The following is a 23,938-nucleotide window of genomic DNA, read 5'->3' on the forward strand; positions in this document are numbered from 1 at the left end:
GAACGGTGGGACTGGGGCCTCAAAGGGAGGGGACAGGCAAATGAGGGCGGTGGCTGCTCCACTCTCACGAAGGGAGAGTGGGAAGGGGGCCCGCCAGCGGCGGTGTTACCCCTGTGGGAAACGGTAGCCCAGCATCTAGGCGTGGCGGTCTATCAATAGGCAATTTAGGGCGCGATCTCATGCAGGTCTGCTGGCTGGGGGATGCTGGGAGTGGCAGAGCTTTTTTCTGTCTAAACGTACATAGGATTGCGCCCTTAGCCAGTCCGAAGGAGAGAGGCACCGATCTCCTCCCGAGGCTCCCAACACTGTACACGCCGCCCGTACTGTTCATTTTCGGTGGTCCAGTCCCTGGTTTTACATCAAGGCTACAATCCTATCCCCATTTCCCTGAGAGTCAGGCCCCACTGAATTCAATGGGACGTCTGAGTAAGCATGTAACGGCTTGAAAGCAGAGCCCACCGCAGACCACTTCGGCTAACCAACCCGCATTCCAAAGGGAGCGGCTGGGTGGAGCAAGAAGAGAACACAACGAACCGGCGAAACACGCAAAGGAAGTCGGGAAAAGGTTTTATATCCGGGAATGTTGGGCGACAGGCCCACCGACAAAATGGCGGCCCGGAACTGAACCCCGAAAAGGGGGGGTGGAAGAGAAATTGCGGGGGGGAGGGGACGAGCAACCGCTGCCATTAATACTGGGGGCCGAAGCCCTGAAGCCGTCGCAGGGACGTGCCGCCGCCCACCTGAAGATTCCTGGCTTTGAGGCGCTGTCACCGCCGCCTTTCCCTCAGGCAGGTGGGTAGGAAGGTTTGGCTCCAGCTCCGCCTCAGGGAAGGAAACTTGGTGGCTAGTTAATGGGGAAGGCCCTGTGCATCGCACGCCTTGGCCTGGGGTATTATAACGTTTCGCTGCCTTGACAAGAGCGTTCCTACCTCTCGTGTATATTAAGCTTCCCTGTTTCTTTTAAGAAACAGATTCCTTTGCCTCTGTGTAGGTTCTCCACTTTGTCTGATTTCTGGCCTTTAGATGTCGTAGCCTTTCCTTATTCTGGAGTCTCCGTTCCTCTGAACTTAGACCTCCCCTCCTCTTTTTCCAGGTTCCTTTCCCGTTCTCGTTTCATACCGTGCTGACGGGTAACTTTTAAGTAATTTTGCTGTTCTCTTCCATTTTTCTATTCGGTAGTCTAGTTTTAAAGTCAGACCTCACTCTTTCTGTTGGTTTTGGTGCTTTCCTTTGTTCTTGGTTTTTTTAAGAAGAGAGGACAGGTCAGAATTGTTTGGAAACCTTCTTGATGTTCGGTATTACAGCCAGTTCCATGTCTACTATAGACTTTTATAATAAAGGCAAGGTGAAGAAAAAAGTAAGCGTCAAAGTGTAACACTGATTAGAGGCTGAGATTATCGGGTAATGTGCTAATATAAATTTTATATATAATATTCTGTAACCAACATGCTTTTCTTCCTCTCGTTTATTTACTCATATACAATGATATAAAAAGAAAACTTGAGGTGTGTTATTTTGTGGATATGTTTTTGGAATTTAACTAATCTGTAATCATAACTGGCATATTAAAACAACAACAACCTGAAACAATCTGCAGTTAGTTTTTTAAAATATGTGTATATAAACCATAGCTCCACTTTCAATTATTTGGTGTCAGCAATTTTCATTAGTATTAGATGCTTAAAATTCTTCTGAGTATTGTACAAATAATAAAGCAAACAAGTTTTTTCATAGATGATGACAACAGGGGTTAGGGAAGAGGGGGAAATAACAAAATACACAGTTCAGGTACATCAATTTTCCTTAAGAGAATAGGTTATATTTACAAAAGATGAGCGCCTAACATAGTTGGGTTTCGGTTTTTTGTTTTTTTGTTTTTGCGGCTGTGATTGCTTAATAATGTGGATGCATAATATGGTGTTTGTTTTGAGGACATAACTACTGTTTCGAAGAAAGAAGTTCTGGTTACATTACATTACAGAAGTAAAATATTTCTTTTGTCTTCAAACTTCATGGTATTGCTTTGTCATTTATGAACTACTACATTTCTAGAATAGCTTCTTTCTAGTTACTGTCTAAGTGCAATCTTATACACATTTAATCAGAAGTAAGTCTCATAAAGTTAAATGAGTTTGCTCCCAAATAAGTGTGTATAGGATTGCTGTTTAAGGCTACTGTCCTATGCATACTTGCTTGGGAGTAAGCTCTATTTAACTTCAGGTAAACATGGATAGGTTTGATCTATACCACCACTACTCTAATTCCAGTTTGGCTTTAGGGGTTGAAACATAATAGTTGTGTATAATGCTTTCTACAGAGTTTGGGGGTCAAATGGGTGGTGCATCTCTTCACCACTTCCCCATTTGATTGCCCTCTTTCTCTGTGCCCAGTTCACATTGCAGCAGATAGGGAGAGGTAAGTAGAGGATGTCTTTCTTTGTTCTTGCTCACTCAAAAAAGAATGTGAAGTCAGTGACAGCAAGGAAGAGGAGCAGCAGGGCCCTTGGTCTCTAGGGTTGGCCGTGAGCACTCCACTAAAGTGTAGGCTCAACAGCTGTCAAAAAAAGTCAATCTGTAAGGTCAGCTCTAGTCTGTGATCTGAAAATAGTTTAAAACTAGCAACTTCAAATGGGGAAAAGCTCTGACCTCTGAAAATAATTGGTAAGTAAAGCCAGTTGAACTTAAGCTACAATGACATGGTTTGCATGATCAAAACAGCCTGTTGTGGGTTGTGCAAGGATTAAACAACTCTCACATAACCCAATAGCAGACCGACATGAGAATGTGCCCATGCCAGCTGACAATAAATTTGATGTTAAAATGTGTTATATCACCATATAAAATCAGAGCAGATGAAAATAAGTCAATAATACAGTGCCTAATTAAAAACAACACAAAGAAATTCTGTCAGTAGAAAGTAATCTGAGGGGGATCTAAACAGGCCTCCCTTGGAAGGTACTTTTTATTATTTATTTAGTTAGTTAGTTAAGCATTTTTATCCCACCATTCAGCCAAAAAAGGCTCACGGCGGCTTACAAAAATATTTTTTGACAGTCCCTGCCTACAGGCTTACAATCTAAAAGACATGACACAAAAGGAAAGGGGATTGGGAGGAAGGAGGAAGGGGGACTTTTATAATATTTTAACTTTATATCCTGTCTTTGTGTTACATTAGACTCGTTATAATGTACCTCCAAGGTAGTATACTGGCATACTATGGTTTGTACATTGAGAAAATGTAGCATTCTTTTAAAGCACTTCTTTCACAGTCAGATTACCTGTTTACTGATCAGAACTGAAATAGGTTGAATCTGTTTTTGTTTTTTTCTCTCAACTATTATTTTGAAACATAAAGATAGGGAATAATATTGGGTGCAAATTCTGGAATCATTGGACGTTTGGATATTAACTTCTGTGGGATGTGGATTCTATTTCATGTATGTAATCCAGTATGGCTAATAGCAACCATGTATCTACATGTACTATACTTGCATGCAAAACAACAAAATGAAATATAACAGAGTTCAGTGACATGACACCATGATTTGGTTTCCACAGTGACAGGACAACTGGCAAAATTGCAGACTGGTAAAGGTGATGGCTCAGTCTAAGCCAACTATCATTTAAACTAAAAGGAGTTGCAGTTTCTGATAGTTGATATGTTAATGTTCAGGGACTTGCTCATTGTTCTATATGTCAATTATGATGGCTTACCATGAATTTTGCTGCAATTTCCACTGAGCTGTTGGAAGTCTCAAGAGCCTGAATGACTTGCAGTGTAATTTTTTTGTACTCTTGACATAGTATACCAATCTGTTCTACATTGTTTCACAAGATTATGTATATTGTCTGCACAATTACAGGTGGTGTTCATATCCATATCCCTACCCTTGTACATACTGTGGGTAGTATCACATTCAGCACTAGTTCTAAAGTAAATTATGTTGCATTAGCATAAGCTACCTCTAGTGCAACACCAATAGTTGACATGACAGGGTTTCCAATACCAGAATGTAGACCAGAGTTGACCAGTGGTCAATTTCTAGTGAGCAACCTTCTGTTTATTGGTTGCTGGTATTTTAACAGCAAATGTTGGACATTTGCTATTGGATATTCAAACAAGGCACTTATATTCTTAAGCAGTAGTGCATAATCAGATTCACTTTATTTATTCACAGCACAAATTAGTTATGTCTTAAGAGATCCTAAGCATGTACTCCTGCTTTGTATATTTAAAACTTATCAGTAAACCATGGGGTTCTAGTTAAAATTTAAGTAGTTCATCTAAGACTGAAGTCAGACCAATCCTTCTTAAGACTATATTCTAATCTTGTAAGGGTGATGGATGTCTAATTGTAACCACATTTACTAGGGTGTAAGCATGCATAGAATGGCTGCCTGTATTTGAAAGGTGTTTCCTAATTTCTTTTTTTTAGATAACATCTACCACTTATACATCACATGCTGATCCCACCCACTCCCAAATTATATTTATTTGTTGCAATTTATATATTTATCTCAAGGAAGGTTTACTTAATTCATACAGTGCACACATTTGACTGTGCTGTTACATGAATTATGTTGTAGGTAGATATTGTTAGATGGTAAGCAGTCACTTCTTGATTTCATGTAGTTCATTCACCTCTAATTCACAATAAATTTGATGCATGATTCTAGCAAAACATTACTCAACGGAAGTGATGAATTGTGATGAAGCCACAATCAAGGCAGGAGATGATGACAACATGAGCCAGAGTCTTGGTTAATGGGAAGCTGTGTTCTTTGAATTCAATGATGCAGTTATGACCACTGTCATCTTGACATTAGATGCGGAATAAAACAGGACTCCTGTATTTAGAAAGATAGTTAACCATGACACCTTCTCCCAGTAGTAATAGTATCAATGTCTTGTTGTTGTTTATTCGTTCAGTCGTTTCCGACTCTTCGTGACTTCATGGACCAGCCCACGCCAGAGCTTTCTGTCGGCTGTCACCACCCCCAGCTTCCCCAAGGTCAAGTCTGTCACCTCCAGAATATCATCCATATTGCTATGTATTATCCAGTATTAGAGGAAATATACCTGCCCATATCAGTTTCTGGAGATACTCAGTGGGAGGGTTCTGTTGTGCTATCCTGCTTATGAGTTGTTTACTGGTTAGCCATTGTAGCAACAGCATGCTCTGCTTTATAGGTGTTGATATGATCCAACATGTTCATATGTTCACTATCTCTATGACAGAAAAAGTGACTCTTTAAAATGTATGAGAGCATTCTCACATTGAATTTGGCAGCATTAACTGGAGAACCTGTGATCTTTTTAAAATTGTTAAATTAGAGCTTTCTTGCCTGTATGACAAGTGATGAGTGTCATGCCTCTAAAGAAGTTAAATATATATTTCCAAACAAAAGAAAAGGTCTGGATTCTTCACAGCAAGTAACAGTTGTACATAGAAGGCTTAGACTCAGATAGCTTGTTTGGGGAGTCTGCTGGCCAATGCTGGAATGCCAACAGGAACTCCAATCTTTCCTATCACTCCAGCAGCAAAGTGAGTTAGACATAAACATCTCTCAGATGGCAATTTCTTCGCAGATCATCTTGATGCCTGATTTCCTTATTCTAGGTTTAGGTTGTAAAAGATAAGACACTTTGCTGAACTTGTGAGGTCATATAGTTTGAAAATAGACATGTAAATAAAACTATGGCTGCAGTCCAATACACTTTTCATGAGACTTCTGACTAAGAATGCACAAGATTCTGCTATTAGAGGTAAAAAGGCTAAGTAGCTAAATATAATATTTTTCAATTTTTTTTTAATTTAGGTTGGCTGAACAAGGTTTGGATGAATGTATGTACCACTGGAACCAAGGTCCACAGTGAATTTTTAAGTTTTCATCCAACTTTCTGTCAAGTATATTGAAGGTGCATCTTTGTTAGAGGTTATACGGTTTCATGAAGAGAAGTGAGAAGCCCGAAGGATATAGACAAATGAGGCCTAAAACTTTTCCTGCCAGTAATTACACTGGCAGCAGTCGGCAAATGTTGCAAGAAATTCGAGAGAGCCTTAGAAACTTGCCGAAGCCCTCTGATGTTGTAAAAGTTGAGCAAAATATGGGTAAAATGTCAACTGAAGATCCTAGACAAGGTCGAAATCCCCCTAAGTTTGTGACCTACCATAAAGCTTTGCAAGAAATCCGAAATTCTCTGCTTCCTTTTGCAAATGAAACAAGTTCTTCAGCAAGAGGAACATCAGAAGTGAATCGGCAGATGTTGCAAGATCTACAAGCTGCTGGATTTGATGAGGTAAAATAATGAATGAAGTTGTCTCAATGATCATGCAAATGGCTTATGACAAAAACATTATCTGAAATCCTACTTAATGTTTTTCTTGTTATCTATAGAGACAGAGCAGTTCATAAAATTAAGATTTTTGTGTTTCCTATGTTCATTTGTAATATGTTTAATGTTCCCATCAGGAACTAAGTCCTGAATACACTGGCTTTAGATGTATACCTAAAGTTATACACATTTAACTTAACCATGTTTTCTCATTGAAGTAAATTTAACATACATGCTTAAATATGGTTTTCTAATGCTCATGTGAAACTTTGTCCCATTGACTTTCAAAAAGGATTGGCTTGTATATTTTGGTTATGATTCAGATCCTTTGCCCAGACATTTCTGATTGCTGCCAGCCTCCTATTTGACTGTAGTTAATGTCATAAATGTTGATGAAGTGCTAAATTCCTAATGTTCTTATTTTCCCTTTATGTGTGTGTGTGTTTCATTATTGGTCTCGTTACTGCCAGGCCTGATAAAAATCAATTCTTAAAAAATGTTTTGTTGTTTAAACCAGTTTTTTAAAAATTTAAATCAGATTTCAAAATGTTCTTAAAAAAATTAGTAAAAAAAGAGCCTACATCAAAGGATATCATCATGAATACTAATTATACAACTTTTATTTATTTATTATTTATTACATTTTTATACCGCCCAATAGCCGAAGCTCTCTGGGCGGTTCACAAAAATTAAAATTAAAATTTAATTTTAATTATATTCTATGAGTATGTTAACAGTTTATGGAGATGGGAGATAACCTGATCAGTCCTATTCTGCACTGCTGGTGGTATACATAACTGCATGCACTCGCTTTCTCTCCCTCTCTCTCTCTCTCTCCCCCTCTCCCTGCCTTGCCTCTCTAATTGCAGAGGTAGAGAAGGTAAATGAATAAAGAATTTGAGGAGATGGATTGTATCTGAAGAAGGAGGAGGAGTCTGGGTATAAATGCAGGCCATTAAAGAGACCCCATTTAGGAATACTTTGTTTCTGTACCTGCTGTGATTAAAATTACCTAACTTCTTTTTTTTAAGTTACATTTATCTAAAAACAAATTGTTAGTCATTCAAAAATCCATGTGCATGATTTCTTAGAGGTTTTGTTGTTTGTCTATTCTACTGGTTAGTTTTCTTCTTCAATAATTGTATAAGTGCAATTAACCTGTTTGGTGGTGGTGATTCTACCACATCATGACAAAAATATGATTAACTGAACAGTTGGAGCTGGTTCATCTCCTGAATGATCTCACAAGTTCGTTTTGCTTTGTACTAAAATGACCAAATTATCATCCCATTTTTGATGAAAATTAATCTGAAAACAATTCAGAAAAATTGTTTAGTGTGTACCTATCTTCTAATGAAATGTACATCTGTGAATATGTATTATAGTTATATTACATAATAATGTACTACTAAAAATAATGATTAAATAGTATCTTCCTCTGTAAATCATTAAACTGAGCCCTTCAGAGAAGCATTTTAATCATAATCAAAATTGATTTGATTTAAATCAAATCCTAATTAGTGCATAAAATCCAAATGTCTTAGATTGTGAATTTGTCCAATTATCTAGCTTTCTCATCTCTAAATTGTAATCTGCATATTTCTAAAATAAATTAGTGATTTTCAGGCTGCGTTCCTAAGTATACTTACTAGGAATCAGTCCTTAAGCTGTGTGGGCAACTTGTGACTCTCCATATGTTTTGCCTACAACTCCACTAGCCCTCAGCATTGGCTGTGCTGGCTGGTGTCAGCCCTAGCCTGACTAGAAGAAAGGTGGAATATAAATATAACAAATAAATAATAGCATAAATAATCAGAATTCTAGTATTTTAAGTTAGACCTGTAGCAAAATCTTGAAGTAATTCCTCATCACTTAACAGAAGTGGTCTTGTTCGGGGTTCCAGGATAGTATAAGCTGTCAGGTGATTGAGCTGGTTATTCCATTCTTCCCAGGTTGTGTTCCAGTTTTCTTTTAACAACTGAGAATCCACATTCCATGGCTCCTGGAGGCCACTGAGGATGCTCAGTCCTTATTGAGTTGTTCTCGTTGGGGGTGATTTTTCAAACTTTAGTTTGTACTTCTGCATACCTTAGCATTCACCTGTTTCCTTTCCCCTTTTATTTCTCCATAGCCCCGTTTTAGCTCCAGTGTGGTTGGCACAACAGCACTGAATTTGCTTTTAGAATGAGTGGTTGTAGCTCATCTGGTACTGACAGATTCTTATTTTTTTAATCCAACATGAAGGATGTAGCAAATAGTATCCTGTGAGCATTTAAAGGAAATAATCTTCTGGCATAGCTTCTTTGCACTGTGTTAAATATTTGAATGTGATGTTTCTGATGATTTTTTCATCATGAATTATTACATGTTTTATTTTGAAACCTTTCTTCCATATTCTCCCTCCATCCATCCCCAAATAGGATATGGTTGTACAAGCTCTAAGGCAAACCAACAGCCGCAGCATAGAAGCAGCAATTGAATTCATAAGTAAAATGAGTTACCAAGATTCTCGGCGTGAACAAATGGCAGCGGCAGCGGCTAGACCAATTAATGCAGGCACAAAACCACCAGGTATGTGTATCCAATATATTGTCTTGGAAAAGAGAAATGAAACTAGCTAAGACCTCTGTGCTTAGAAAAATTGTGGCAGGGAAGAGAGAAATAAGCTGAAGCAAAATATAGCAGCTGAACATGAAAGACAATTGGTTCTAAAACATGATCGTTTCATTGGTACATGTTACAAATACTTTCAAAATATTCACCACTTCACAAACACTCCTGCAACTCAATTTATTTTGAGTACTCCATTTTTAGCTTTTATATTTGATGTTTGGTTGAATGGAAGTAGCAACATTTAACTTTTCAAATCATTCTTTAATTAAAGACTAATATATACAATTTTCTTCTTTTTGATATAACTCAGATTGCAGTCTTGTATGTGCTTACCTGGTAGTAAGCCATATTGAACATAGTGGTGCTGTTCGCACATCACAGTAGCATTCAGTGGCAAATCACAATTCATGGGGATGTGCACCACACACAAGCTGCCTTTTTTTCTGTAAACAACCTCTAATCGGTGAGATCACTGGTTGTCAATGTGATGTACGGACCCAGACTGATGGGTTGTTTAGGGGCACAACAACCTAGCAGTTAACTCAACAACAAATCATGAGTTAACTGCTGGGTTGTCTAGTCCCTAAACAACACATCAGTCCAGGTTGGCACATCGTCTATGAATGGGAACATTCTGTGAATGGAATCTCTGGATCCAACCCTATATTTCTAGGTTTGTGAGAAGTATCTGTTAGTTGCAAACCACTTAGTTTAATTGTTATAACGACCAAGTAGTCTGCATCCTTTTTCAAGAAATCTGTGAATTACACGCAGCGGGGTGGGGTGGGTGGGTGATTAATTTAAATTCCTCTGTCATTGTGATGATTTTAAATCAATTCATTCTCATGTGCATATATGTCAGAAAACTCTGCTCTCTTTCTGACATTTAATTAGTAATTTAGTTCAGGAATTCCAAAACTCTAAATGTTTTTGGCATTGCTATAAATCCTCCAGGATCTTCCAGTCTTTTTTGGTACATAAGCTTGATTTTATTCGTATATTTGCTTCTTAGAAATATAATTATTTTAAATTACTGTTTTTTAATCCTTAGATAAATATTTGATGCAATTTACTTTAACGTATATTTGAAGTTGGTCTCTGTTTCCATCAAACACATTAGTTTCCGGTTAAAATTTCTGATCTGAAATAAGAGTGCAATAATTAGTAAAAGGATTGTAATGTGTGTGTATTTTCTTTTAAAAAAAGAAGCAGGAGGAGTACAACAATCGGTTAACCGCAGACAGAGCTGGAAAGGTTCTAAAGAATCCTTGGTACCCCAGAGACATGGCCCTGCATTGGGAGATGGTCTTGGTTTTCATTCCGAAAGCCCTATTTCTCAGGCTGATGTAGGAAGACCCTTATCTGGTTCTGGAATAGCAGCATTTGTACAGGCTCATCCTGGCAATGGTCAAAGAGTGAATCCACCACCTCCTCCTCAAGTAAGGAGTGTTACCCCACCACCACCACCTCCCAGAGGAACGACTCCACCTCCCAGAGGAACAACTCCACCTCCCTCTTCTTGGGAAACAAATTCTCAAACAAAGCGGTATTCTGGTAGCATGGAATATATGATCTCTCGCATTTCTCCAGTACCACCAGGAGCATGGCAGGATGGCTATCCTCCCCAACCTATGAATCCATCATCTATGAATCCTCCTACACAGGGACAAAGAGGCATTAGCTCTGTTCCTGTTGGCAGACAACCAATAATCATGCAGAGTTCAGTTAACAGCAAATTTAGTTTTTCCTCTGGAAGGGCTGGAATACAAAATGGCAATTGTCAGACTGATTTTATTGTTCATCAAAATATTGTGCCTGGAAATTCAGCAAATCGTCAACCGCCTCCTTACTCAATGTCTCAGACAAACCGACAAAGTCCAACACCTTTACAGATGCAAGCAGGAGGACCTGTAGCCCCTTCAACATATCCTAATGGGAATATTCCACAATCTATGATGGTCCCAAACAGAAACAGCCACAATATGGAACTGTACAATATAAATGCTCCTGGAATTCCAACGTCCTGGCCCCAGTCATCATCTGGCAATGGACATGAAATCCCAACGTGGCAATCCAATATTCCAGTAAGGTCAAATTCCTTCAATAACCCTCTTGGAAACAGACAAAGTCATGCTACTAATACACAACCTTCTGCCACCACAGTAACTGCTGTTACTCCTGCTCCTATACAGCAGCCAGTAAAAAGCATGCGTGTATTAAAACCAGAGCTGCAAACTGCCTTGGCTCCTACTCACCCTTCTTGGATTTCACAACCAATGCAAGCTGTCCAGCCCATCTCCTTTTCTGAGGGACCAGGCGCCAATATGACAGTCATGTCACCTACAGCAGAGGCTCCAAATTATCAAGGTCCACCACCACCTTATCCAAAGCATCTTTTACACCCAAATTCATCTGTTACACCGTATGAATCTGTGGCAAAGCCTGGCAAAGAAGATCAGTCCAGTTTCCGTAAAGAAGAAGAGAGTGAAAAGAATGAGAGCAGTGAGACAATGGATAGAGAAAAGAAGCAAATAACAACCTCACCTGTCCCTGTTAGAAAAAATAAGAGAGATGAAGAAAGAAGAGAGTCCCGCATTCAGAGCTATTCTCCTCAGGCTTTTAAGTTCTTTATGGAGCAGCATGTGGAAAATATACTGAAATCCCATCAACAACGGCTGCATCGTAAGAAACAACTAGAAAACGAAATGATGCGGGTAAAGCCTTTTAATTACTATTGTTTCTATCTTGCTCTATGTGCAGTATGCTTTAACATTCTTCTAGTATTAGTATTGCACATAACCCTGTAAAATACGCAAGGCTGACCAACAGAGATTTACCATGCAATAGTATCCATTTCTACTCAGAACTCAGTCCCATTAAATTTAGTGGGGTTTACACCAAGGTAAGTGAGTTTAGATTGCAGCCTGAATAATGGCCAAACATTTCTAACCTGATCTCTCTTACGTTCAGATGCAATACAATGTTTTTGTCACAGCCACTAAAATTTAATACATAGATAATCTGATGTACTTATTTTATATTTCCTGATACATAGTGTATCATACAGCAGATCTCAAGATATGTTAGATACCTTATATCTAGCAACAGTAGGGGATTTACAGTGCAATTCTATGCATATCTACTTGGAAGAAAGTCCCATTGCTCCCGTGGTAAGTGTATATAGAATTGCAATGTTAGTTGTAAATGACAGGTTTTATTATAGATAATAAGGAAAGTTTAAGAAAAAAAGGCTTTCATGGGCATGAATCCAAAGGTGAGACTGCATGGGTTGAAGGAACTTCGGCTCCTGCAAGTTGGTGGTGGTGTGTCCCTGTTTTATAGTAATCCTCCATTTCCAACACAGTTGATGGACCATATGCCATTCTGTTCTGTAAGGTTCTTCCAACATTCAGAAATGGATCAGGGGCAGGGATACAGAGGACTACAGAAAACGGTGGAGGTGGGAAAACTGTTTCATGAATGGTTCTGTTCACAGAATACAACCAGGAATCCAAATCATAGTCATCACCATAGATGCAGATTCTGAATGTTTAGATTAAGTCTTACATATAGATTCAAACACTGAATATATCTCCCAGTTGAATCAAGGTAACTCACATTGAGTCCTACAATTATTCATGAAAGTTTGTTGATTTATGTGAGATTTGCTGACAAAAGTCAATTTGGTCCATTGCCTGTACATTACAGAAGCAATCTAAATACTTCCATGGTCTAAATCTAAATACTTCCATTTCTGTGGCACATGAATAAAACTAAATTTGTTCTGGCTACCTTGCCTAAATTATAGTAGGTTACTAACTTTTCTCTTCTAGATGCATAGTTGATTGATTGATTCAAATTGTGTTCTAATTTAGAAATGTGTTCAAATTGTGTTCTAATTTAGGCATTTGGCATATTTTTCAACACTTTTAAAATAGTTATTTTGCCAACTAATGAATATTATGGTCTTTCAGCCAGTGACTTGGAGTAGCCATTGAGTAGCCCTTCCATGTGCATGGAGTCACAGAAGGAACTCTGATCCAGCAAAGGCTCCTGCTGATGGAAGGGGAGACGATATTTACTAATTTCCCCCAGTAATCTCCAGTGCCATCTCCCACACTGTTCTGGAGGGTCCCTCAGCCCTCTGAAACAGATTTTCAGAAGCCTAAAGGGAGAACCTAAAAAATATGGGGTTGGATCAAAATCTTGTCCTGCCAGCAGGACACTGCTTGCACATCCTGTTATGCATAGGAGATGTAGATGACTGCAAGGGAGATGAGAGAATGTGGAGGTCCAATTCCAGAAGTGGTTTCTTTTTTCTGGCAGAACAAAAGATCTAGAAATGGATCCCATGAAATGGATCTAGAAGTAGGAGTAATTCAATGGGTTGGAAGACCAACTAAATCCTATGTTAAATGCCAGGTAATTTAGTATGAAGGTTTTCCTTGACCTTAGTATGAATAGGCTTTGCTTATTTGATTTGTCACAGACAGCTGTGTGTTAGCAAAGCAATGGAATTGCCTTTTTTTACCTGTACCAAAAATGGCATAGAAATGTCAGCCTCATGTCATTTCTTTCTAGCTTACAGCATACTTTCTCTTGAACCTAGGATGCTTTTCTCCACTTCTTTGCTATTCTTTAGTAATGCCATTTTAATTGTTTTCAAAAACTCTTTCTATTAAGTTGTATCTTTTTGAAATAGTAAGCCACCTTATATGTATATTGAATTAAATTTCTTGTTCTTTCTATGTGTTCATTCTTAGTCTCTTTCCTTTTCACTTTCACTAACAGCTGATTTAAACTATTAAGGTGTTGGAAGCTTTCCTGACATCAGTAGCCCTCGTTACTGGGTAGGCAAGTAAAATTTTGGAGACAAATATTATCTTTAAACAATAGCATGGACCCTTTCTCAGGGGCTCTGCATGCTTACCTGCATTTAAATTAAGCATGTTTTCTTTCACTGTATTTGAATAGCTTAATATCAGATTACTAATCTTGCTTTCCTTTTTTCTTTTTTCTTTTTTTGCATTGTATTGCTTGTGCTATCTACTAGCACGCGGGCAATGATATAATTACACAATTATGTTTTGTTTCATTCTACTTAGGTGGCTGGTTTATTTACAACCTATATTGTTTATTTTGCCAGACTTACTCAGGGCACATCTTTTTTGTTTGGAATTTGGGTTGTGTTCACTGTAAATATAAATCAGACTTCGTAAGAGTGAAGGATAGAAAGTGGAAAGTCACTTTGGAAGAAATGCGTGTTCCTTCTTTAGCAGATTTCAGTCAACACAGGAAAAGATTGCTTTTTTTGGAAATAGAACAAATGTGACAGATATAACTTAGCTAACCATATGGGTATGTTTATATGAAGGAGAGTAGTCAGCCTTCCTTTCCCAAAATGTGTGGCTTCTAAGGATGTCAGAGCTTTGCATTCAGCCTGCCTGTTTTCACCAACCAAGTACACTATCAAAACAATTATCCCTAAATCCTGAGCCTTGTTGTGCATGGCTCTTCATGTATGGCTGTGTTTATAATAATTTATAATCATTCCTTTTAACCACCGCTGAAGTCTCCATATTTTGTGTCATACTTTGTTTTGTTATATCCTAACAAGTTGCAGTACAAAAACTAAAACAATAAAAAGGGAAGCATCATTCCCTGTATAAGGACCAATGTTTTTTTTATTATTTGCTTGTCCTAAACTGAGCTTCTAATTATTCCCTAAAACAAATCTTCTTTTTCACTTAAAATTTTGATGTTTGTTGCATAGGTTGGATTATCCCAAGAGGCCCAGGATCAAATGAGGAAAATGCTGTGCCAAAAGGAGTCCAACTATATCCGTCTCAAAAGGGCTAAAATGGATAAATCAATGTTTGTTAAAATTAAGACCCTTGGAATTGGGGCATTTGGTGAAGTCTGCTTAGCAAGAAAGGTGGATACAAATGCCTTATATGCAACAAAAACTCTACGGAAAAAAGATGTATTGCTTCGGAACCAGGTTGCTCATGTTAAAGCTGAGCGGGATATCCTTGCAGAGGCTGATAATGAGTGGGTAGTTCGTTTGTACTATTCATTCCAAGATAAGGACAATTTGTACTTCGTAATGGACTATATTCCAGGAGGAGATATGATGAGCCTGTTAATTCGAATGGGGGTCTTCCCAGAAAATATGGCCCGGTTCTACATAGCAGAACTGACCTGCGCAGTTGAAAGTGTTCATAAGATGGGCTTCATTCATAGGGACATAAAACCTGATAACATTCTAATTGATCGTGATGGCCACATCAAATTGACTGACTTTGGGCTTTGTACTGGCTTTCGGTGGACACATGATTCCAAATACTACCAGAGTGGTAAGAGAAGTATTTTGTCCAAAATAGCCTTTTTGTGCCAGACTATTAGCATATATAGCAATAAAATGTTTACTTGCACAAAGTATTTTCTAGCAGATCCAACTTATTGCTGAGCACCGTAATGTTTTTGTGAAGTAATGATCACAGCAACAGTCATCTCCAGCATCCACTGTAGAAGATAGAATGTAGCTTTGTAACTATGTACTCTTCAAAAATATATATTAATGCGTATTGTTAAATACAGCAAAAGATGGAGAAAAGGCTGTTTCCCGCCCCCGCCCCCCTTCCCCTTGCAAGTGGCTCCTTTGGCTTGCAAACTCTTCTTGATTACCTTAAAAAACAGTGTCAACATGAATGCATCTTGTGCCCTTTGACCGTTGCAAGTTTCTTAGAAGTGCAGCCTACAGACTTGTTACAGTGAATGAAGAAGTAAGAAGAATGTGTGTGTGTGTGCAAACGTATACACACACACACACACACACACCATGAATGTTGTATTTTCCAAAGTTTATTTGGTTAGCATTTTCTTGAAATAATATTTAATCTCAGTCTGTGGTTAAGGTTTCAACTTCTTTCGTCAGAATTAACCACTCTCATGCATATCGGCAGGGTCTTGCTATTTACTGTTTTACTCTGTACAGCACCATGTACATTGATGGTGCTATATAAATAAATAATAATAATAATAATAATAATACTGCAAAACTTACAGTGCCTGTAAAGGCAGCTTTACAGGCACTGTAATTTCCCATCTATATACTTGTTACTCAGTTCTGGTACATTGGTGACCTGAAAAGGAAAAAAACAGCTCTCTTCCAGTTTGTAAAAGCTGACCTTACTTGTCACCTGGAGGTGAATATTTCTTGCTGGAGCCAAGTACAGGGCGTACTGTGACATGACTATTTATTATATGTAAAGAATATATATTTTAAAGACACACAAAAGGATTAGTGAAAATGAATAACCAACATTTTAACAGTTTCTAAAACTACTTTCAGGAATTTGTCATCTGTTCTACATTACCCTCATGATAGCCATGCTAGTATAGTTATTGATTCAAATCTCAAACCCAGTTTTCAGATTTTTTTAACAGAAATATTAGAATTAATTTGATTTATTTCCCCCTTAAAGAACATGTAAAGGGGGTTGTTACAAATGATATAGCATTTGATTGACAACTGAGGTTTAAACATAACAGTAGCACTTGGGTTTCTGCATTGTAGGTGATCACCCACGTCAGGACAGCATGGATTTCAGTAATGAATGGGGTGATCCAGCAAGCTGTAGATGTGGAGACAGGCTAAAGCCACTTGAACGTAGAGCAGCACGTCAGCACCAACGCTGTCTAGCGCATTCACTTGTTGGAACGCCGAATTATATTGCACCAGAAGTATTGTTACGGACAGGTATGTCTTTCCATTTCTTCCACCCTTTGGCAAAGTAAATTGGCTGTCAATTTCTGAAAATGATTCCCCTAAAAAACAAACTGGTCTGAAAATAAGGAAGCACCACTATGTTGCAGGACTGTAGCATTGGACTTTTGCTTTGTATTTAGCACACTGATACAAATGATAGTCTATGGGCTTAAATTCTGTAACATTCCAGCCAACCAGTGATTCACAGACTCCTCAGCTTGTTAGATTTATCATTTCAGCATAATATTAATTTACGTAATAATGATTTACAAAAATATACATACTTACAAACTCCATAGTGGGATTCTAGATCTCATTCAAAAATATTAAATCTTGAATTGATGGAAAATGTGAACCAATTCCAAATGCACGGCTGGGGTAATATCCAATGTTAGGCCTATGTAGAGTAGACCCATGGAAATGAAAGAGTTACATTAGTAACAATTAACTTAAGTTCCATTCATTCCCATTTGTTTTCATTGGAGTACAGGATTGATGGAAAATGAATGAACCACATGAATTTTATTAAAGTTTTTGCACCTGTTGGGACAATATTGCAACTTCCCAAAAGTTTTCATCATATTGATACATTGTATTTCAAATATATTGTGACACTTTATGGTCTTAAATTTTGTATCACGGTGCTCTATGTAATAGATATGTTGAATTTAACAGTCCTGCTACATAGTGATTTGATTAGGCTAATTTGTATGCAGCCTTCCCGCAAAAGAGGCTGTGTTCAAAGAAACAATAACAACAATGCATAAAATACAGTAGCAACATCAATTAGTATTTCATTCAGTCGGTAGCTGTTCATTTCAAGAATACTTAACATTGCAATATTTCAGTAATGATTTATAGAAAACATTTCCCAAAAAATCAAGCAAAACTCTTTGTAGATATTAAAATGTGTCACACAAAAGCAGCATCAACAACAGCCATTGGCTTTTAAAAATCAAACAAACTGGTTTTGCCACCTCCCTCACATGCAGGTTGCCTTCCCCATATCATTAACCTGGGGTAGGTTTACACACTGTGCCCCCCTGCTCCTGCATTCACACTAGGGGCATTCTCAGTGTCATAAGCAATTACTTCTCCTATCCTAGGACTAAATGGAATTGCACACTCATCCTCTCTACTGGTAATCTCATTTAGCAGTCTCATTCTTTTCACTATTTCTCCTCCCTCCCACCTAACCCCAGTTCCTTCAAACAGCAGTCTGTTTTAAGGTTCCTGGGTCAGAGGGGCTGGGCAGGCTGGTAGAAACCAGCTTGTGGTGGAAACCCCGTGCTCTTAATGCCAGTCAGAGCCTGTCTGCCTTCTACCCACCCAGTATTCTGATTCATTAATAGTTTCCTTATTATTGAAAAAAATTCTGAAGAATAATCCTTGAACAGTTTTCTTGAGAGCTATAAATAAAGTTACATGTAGTAGAAATTTGAAAAATATTACTAGTTAATAAAATAGTGGGTACATTCTTAAAATAGATGTAGAACCATTATTGATGCATCTAACTACTTAGTTTCCTTTTCCAGGATATACACAGCTGTGTGACTGGTGGAGTGTTGGGGTGATTCTTTTTGAAATGTTAGTGGGACAGCCTCCTTTCCTAGCACAAACACCACTGGAAACACAGATGAAAGTAAGTGAGAAAAAATGGGGTCAAACCTGTTTCAGAAATGTTTATTTTTTTTAAAAAAATCTCACATGTGTGGACTCTCCCTGCCACCCTCTGTAACTACAAGTATTACTCTACATTTAATTTAGAAGAGCATCTGTGTTGTGCTTTCTTCCTCAGAGCTTGCTTGTGACCTGAAATTGTATTTGGATTTGCAATACTTCTTCCTAGAAAGCTAACAGAGTTTCAGGGCTTCTGTGTGCAGTCCTCTTCCCTTGAAGTTAGAGAGACATTCTGTCTTGCTGCCAGCTACCCTCACTAGGCCTCAGTTGCCAAGAACAGGTGTTGATGCTGCTGAAACGTTGTCCTCCCTTTCCTTGGACAAGTGCCAAATGAATGCAGCAATGTGGCGTGCAGCACTGTCTAGCTGTGTTTGCTGCCTCCCAGGCCATTTGCAAGGGGGAGCACCAAGGGGGCAACAGTGGTGAGCTTAATGGCTCAAAGAGTGGAGCACACCAGGCAGCAATCCATTCTTCCCAACTCTGACAACCCCAAAGAACCGGGAGGTAGAAAAGGGAGTTGAATCATGTAGAAGGTAAAACCAAGAATAAGAGGGCTTCCTTCCTGGGAAGATTTTTTTTTTCTTTTGGTCTGCCTTCTACTGGAAGGAGCTAACCCTTTGTTCTCTTTCCTGTGCTTTAGGCTCCTCCTCCACACACACGGCCATGGTTCTGTTGGAGCACCCACATATTTACCTTTGGCTATTTATGTACCAGTACCTGACAAATTCATTTATCAATGACATTATCTTTGTTTATCCTTGCATTGGTTGGTGTGTGTGTACATGTTTATATGTATGTATTTTCAGCTTCAAACATAACATTCTAATTTTGTTTATGTCTGTGCTTTGTCTTTTTTTTTACAAAAAAATAAAGGTTATCAATTGGAAAACAGCCCTGCATATCCCACTGCAAGCACAATTAACTCCAGAGGCATCTGATCTTATTATAAAGCTCTGTCGAGGGCCAGAAGACCGCTTAGGCAAGAATGGCGCAGATGAAATAAAAGCACATCCATTTTTTAGATCGATTGATTTTTCAAGTGATCTGCGGCAGCAGCCTGCTTCCTACATTCCTAAAATTACACATCCCACAGACACATCAAATTTTGATCCGATTGACCCTGATAAATTATGGAGTGAGGATAAGGAAGGGAATGTAAATGACACACTTAATGGGTGGTATAAAAATGGCAAACATCCTGAACATGCTTTTTATGAATTCACATTTCGAAGGTTTTTTGATGACAATGGGTACCCGTACAGCTATCCAAAGCCTATTGAATATGAATACAATAATCCTCATAGATTGGAGTCGCAGTCTGATGAAGATGATGAGAGGACCAGTAGAGAGGTCCAAAATCGTGATCTAGTTTATATCTAGTAGAGAAGATGAAATTGAACCATCCTTTGGGATATCTTGGATCTATGCTGCAAGAAAACATGAGATACTATTGGAAAGCTAATTTTGTGCACATGTGAGGTGGAGAGAAAGGAAGCTTGATCATTGTTGGTCCAATCTTTTTCCACTAACTTTTCTCCCCATCAAAATCAAGTCCTTTTTCAAACATTAATTTATTCCAGCATTGTTAGTAATTAATATAGAAACAGTAATGTTAGGAAAATAAATTATAAAATTAAGCTTTCTGTAAAGTGTTAAGTAGGAAATAGTGACTTCCTTAGGAAATGAAATGCTCGTCTATTTGTACATAGACTATAAACATTTTCATTCCAGAATTTTGCAGTGGTATTTTTCCCTTGCATTGACCAAATACTATACGTACCTTGTATTTACTAAGCTGGCAAATGCTTTGTCTGGCTGCTCACCTTACTACATTCCACTATAAATGAGACTAGAGAGAGTAAACTGATCTGCTAGTGATTCCAGCTTTGAAACAAGGAAGTGTATGGCTTCAATCCCAAATTCACTAGTGAGTCAACATTGTTGAGCTTCTGAGTAAAAATGGATAGGATCGCATTATTTTGACAGTAAATGATGTCCATATATTGCTTATTATTTTAATTTTGCTTAATAGTTTGCAAAGCATAACTAGATTTGTGGTGCTCTGCAATAACACAACTGGGGGGGGTGGAGTGGGGGATGAAGTGATATTGGCCTATCACAAAATGACATCCTTAAATATTGAACGTTGTTGTTGTTGTTGTTGTTGTTGGTTGCCCTCATCCTGTAACTTCTGGAAATGTTTCGGCTCCTGTGATACTTAGTTGCTAAGATCTCTTACACTATCCAGCATTAATCAGTGAGATATGTCATAGTTAGGCTATCTGTAATTCATTACTACTGTTCTGGGGCTGTATCATTCTGATCCAAAGGCCTTATTTGTAAAACAGGTGGTTTTACCCTGTGTTCCTGTATTAACTGTTTTGGAACGAACTCATACCCCTGCTTAGTCCGGATTAAGTATATCTTACTCTCTCCTGTAAACTGATTCTGTTACACCTTTGAAGTTGCAACTCCTTGTATCTGTATCAGAAGCATAAGATTCTAAATCCTGTTTGTTGTGTTATTCAGGCAATTTCTATATAGATCTGCTTGCATCTTGACAAAGCCAGAATTCTTGTCACTTGAAATGTTCCTATTGCAGGAAACTTCTACCTGCAAAGCCTGTAGTTACTTCAAATCATTAAGCAAGATAAATAGCTACTTTGAAGTAAAGGGAAAACTGCAGATCTTTTGCTTGTGTGCTTTTAAATGCAGTTTTCTAAAAAAAAAAAAATCTAACATAGAGATGCACAAATAATTAACTTTTTGAGCTGCCCTTTTAAGCCCATATGCAAGCATTCCTGATCCTGAAGAATTAGCAAGCTCAACATCCTAAATTTTCGATCATAGTATGTATATAATTCTAGGGTTCTAAAAAATAATGTGTGTTTTGAAAATCTCCTTCTTTGCTTATTCCTTTGCAATGAGTTATTTATTATTTATTGTTATGCTTATGTCCTGTTTTTTCACTGAAAAAGACAGAGTGGCTCACCAGTAGCTTCCAAGTAACCTCCCATTCAGATGACTTTTTAGGGCCAAACCTGCTTAGTTTGAGCAGTAAAACTGCATCATACTTCTTCAGACTATTCTCTGAGTGGTTTGTCTTTTGATCAGGTATTGATGTGAAAACATACAGTTTTTTAAAAAAGTGCTTAGTGCTTTGTAGACTAATGCAAAATGCCCAAGTATGTACCTGTCTTCAAGTAGTCTATTGTTACAACACCTCCACCATCAAAGTTCTGTTTCATGCATTGGCCCCAAATAGATGTCCTACATGACTCATGTACCCTCTTGTGGTGTATGTAGAGCTATTAGTGTGAACCAGGGCATCTTATTCATGCTCAGTTCTGCACACAGTCAGATTGTTTTACAATACTTGGGAGTAAGACTTAAGTTTTATGTATGGAGCCAAAGTGTGAACCAGAATATTTAACTTTAGCATTATAAAGAAGGATGCAGTGTACAGTTATTCTTTTTAGATCTGTTTTTGTAAAATAAGTCCAATTTTAAAGAGTATTTTGAGGGTTCCTTGATTAAAATTTAGGTGTTCCAGTTAAACTGGCAACTTTATTATATTTTCCTGCAATAAAATATAATATATTCCTGGTTAAAGCCAGATTAATCTATTTGCAGGTAAGTACTTCACTAAATTGCTTTGTAACTTTCAAAACAGAATTTTCATCATCTAAATTCATTGAGTGCAATCAATTAAAATTAAGCACACATTATAACAAGATCAATATGTTTTAAGTGCACAGGAGGTAAGCATTTGAGGCCCATAAATTACCAATGGAACTTGAGCAAACTTAGCTTTTCTGGATTATGCCTATTTTGAGGAGTAGTGATTTAATGTTCACAAATGTATATCCCAAATAATTTTAATTAAGCTTGTTAGTATTTATATGCAGAGAGATAATGTATGTGATGTAAGTCTGTCATTTGAAACATTTAAAAAATAAAATTCTGCCTCATGTTTTCTCTACTGGCCATCCAAAACATTGAAGTGAATGGTATTCTTTTATGGTGAAGGAGGGTGCTAAACTAAAATAAGTAAATTTCAGATCTTCAGAGGCTTCAGATGTAGAATACTTGAGTTCCCATTTTTATTTTGTATACTCATACCTTTGGTGAACCTACCCTTTTTCAGTTGTCAGTCTGTTTCAAAGTAATCTCTAGTGTGCATTCAGGATCTATTGTCATCTGTACAACCTATTTTTTCTGTGTCGATGTTTCAAGTCTTCTGTGTGTTTTTTAATTTTGCAGTATGTTCAGATTGCAGTTGGGATGAAACACAACAGAAAAAAAATACAAAATCACTCCACATTTAGTTTCAGAATAAGCTGTTTTCACTTAAATTTAAACATCAATGCTTTCCTCTTCCATATATACATATGCACAGTATTTATACATGTTCTATAACCATGTAATTGTATTGTAAATACTGTTGTACTGTTCAGTTAATTTCTATCCTAGGGCAGGCCCTCTTGCTGGATCTTTTTTTACCTTATTTGTAACAGAACCTATAGAATGTATGACTAAAACTTCTTTTTAGACATAAAAAAATCTGCTGTCGCACTGTGCAAAGCTGTGATGGAGAATGGTTCTTTGAACTTTGTTGATACTGTACATCTGGTAGAGAATGCAGTGTGAATGGGTTAATAGATGCTGCTGCTGTTACCCAAGGTACCAATTAAGTTTTGGCTGCAAATATCTCTGGTATTTGAAATGAGACATTATTTGCTTTAATACAAGCAAAGCAATGCTGGGTCAACATCTGATATTAAAATTTTGGAGCAATTTATGGCTGCAATCCTGTACTCATTAACTGGGGAGTAAGTCCTATTGAGCTCAGTGGGTCTTACTTCTGAGTAGACATGTATAGGATTACTGTGTAAGAGATCTTCCTGTGAAAGGCACTATTCAAGTTTACTTTTATATTGCATTTTGTATATATGCCTTTTATACTGCAAACACACTGCTGATAAACATACTTTTATAAAAGAAACAAACAGTAGCTTGAAATAAGTGCCTTCTCAAACAATATAACGGAATCATCTGCATATTTCTGCATGTAATAACTATTTGGTAATCTGTTAAATTCCTTGAGTGTCTTACGGATTTCTTTCCAATTTTAAATCAGTTTTCTCTAGTGTACCATTTGCTGGGATAATAAAATTTAAATTCAATGAATAAGCTGCTAATCAAATATAATTTTATATTGATCAAATGTGTCTTTGTTTGGTTTTCATCTTCTGTTTTGAATGGGAATATAGAATTTATTTTATTTATTTACAATATTTATATACCGCTCCCCATTCAAAATTTCAGAGCGGTGTACAAGGTAAAATAAAATAAAAACAATAAAACACTTTAAGATAGATTTTAAAAGAAGCAAAATTTACAGTGAACCGTGGCTGGTCATTAAGGAAAGGCTTCCTGGAATAATGACGTTTTCAGGAGGCGCCAAAAGGAATACAAAGTTGGTGCGTGCCTGACCTCCAGAGGCAGGAAATTCCATAAGAGGGGCGCTACCATGCT

The 23,938-nt window shown here is 37.6% G+C and overlaps 1 protein-coding gene across 3 annotated transcripts; it reads left to right on the top strand.

Moving 5' to 3' along the window:
• The first annotated feature begins 669 nt into the window (after positions 1–669).
• LATS1 (large tumor suppressor kinase 1) lies at positions 670–23,593 on the top strand. 3 transcript variants are annotated; one of them, XM_063124541.1, is made up of 8 exons: positions 670–792; positions 5,820–6,300; positions 8,757–8,907; positions 10,156–11,663; positions 14,723–15,305; positions 16,529–16,711; positions 18,256–18,362; positions 19,274–23,593. In XM_063124541.1, the coding sequence occupies exons 2-8, from the start codon at positions 5,950–5,952 to the stop codon at positions 19,778–19,780; spliced, it is 3,390 nt and encodes a 1,129-aa protein (XP_062980611.1). In that variant the 5' UTR covers positions 670–792; positions 5,820–5,949; the 3' UTR covers positions 19,781–23,593. The 3 variants fall into 3 exon arrangements, 2 of the variants coding, with proteins under 2 accessions (XP_062980611.1, XP_062980612.1); XM_063124542.1 differs by having other exon boundaries at positions 10,159–11,663; XR_010025376.1 differs by lacking the exons at positions 16,529–16,711; positions 18,256–18,362; positions 19,274–23,593 and adding an exon at positions 13,741–13,799 and having other exon boundaries at positions 14,723–14,740.
• Positions 23,594–23,938: the final 345 nt, after the last annotated feature.

The sequence above is a fragment of the Elgaria multicarinata genome, chromosome 4 (assembly GCF_023053635.1).
Source record: "Elgaria multicarinata webbii isolate HBS135686 ecotype San Diego chromosome 4, rElgMul1.1.pri, whole genome shotgun sequence".
Classification (NCBI taxonomy): domain Eukaryota; kingdom Metazoa; phylum Chordata; class Lepidosauria; order Squamata; family Anguidae; genus Elgaria; species Elgaria multicarinata.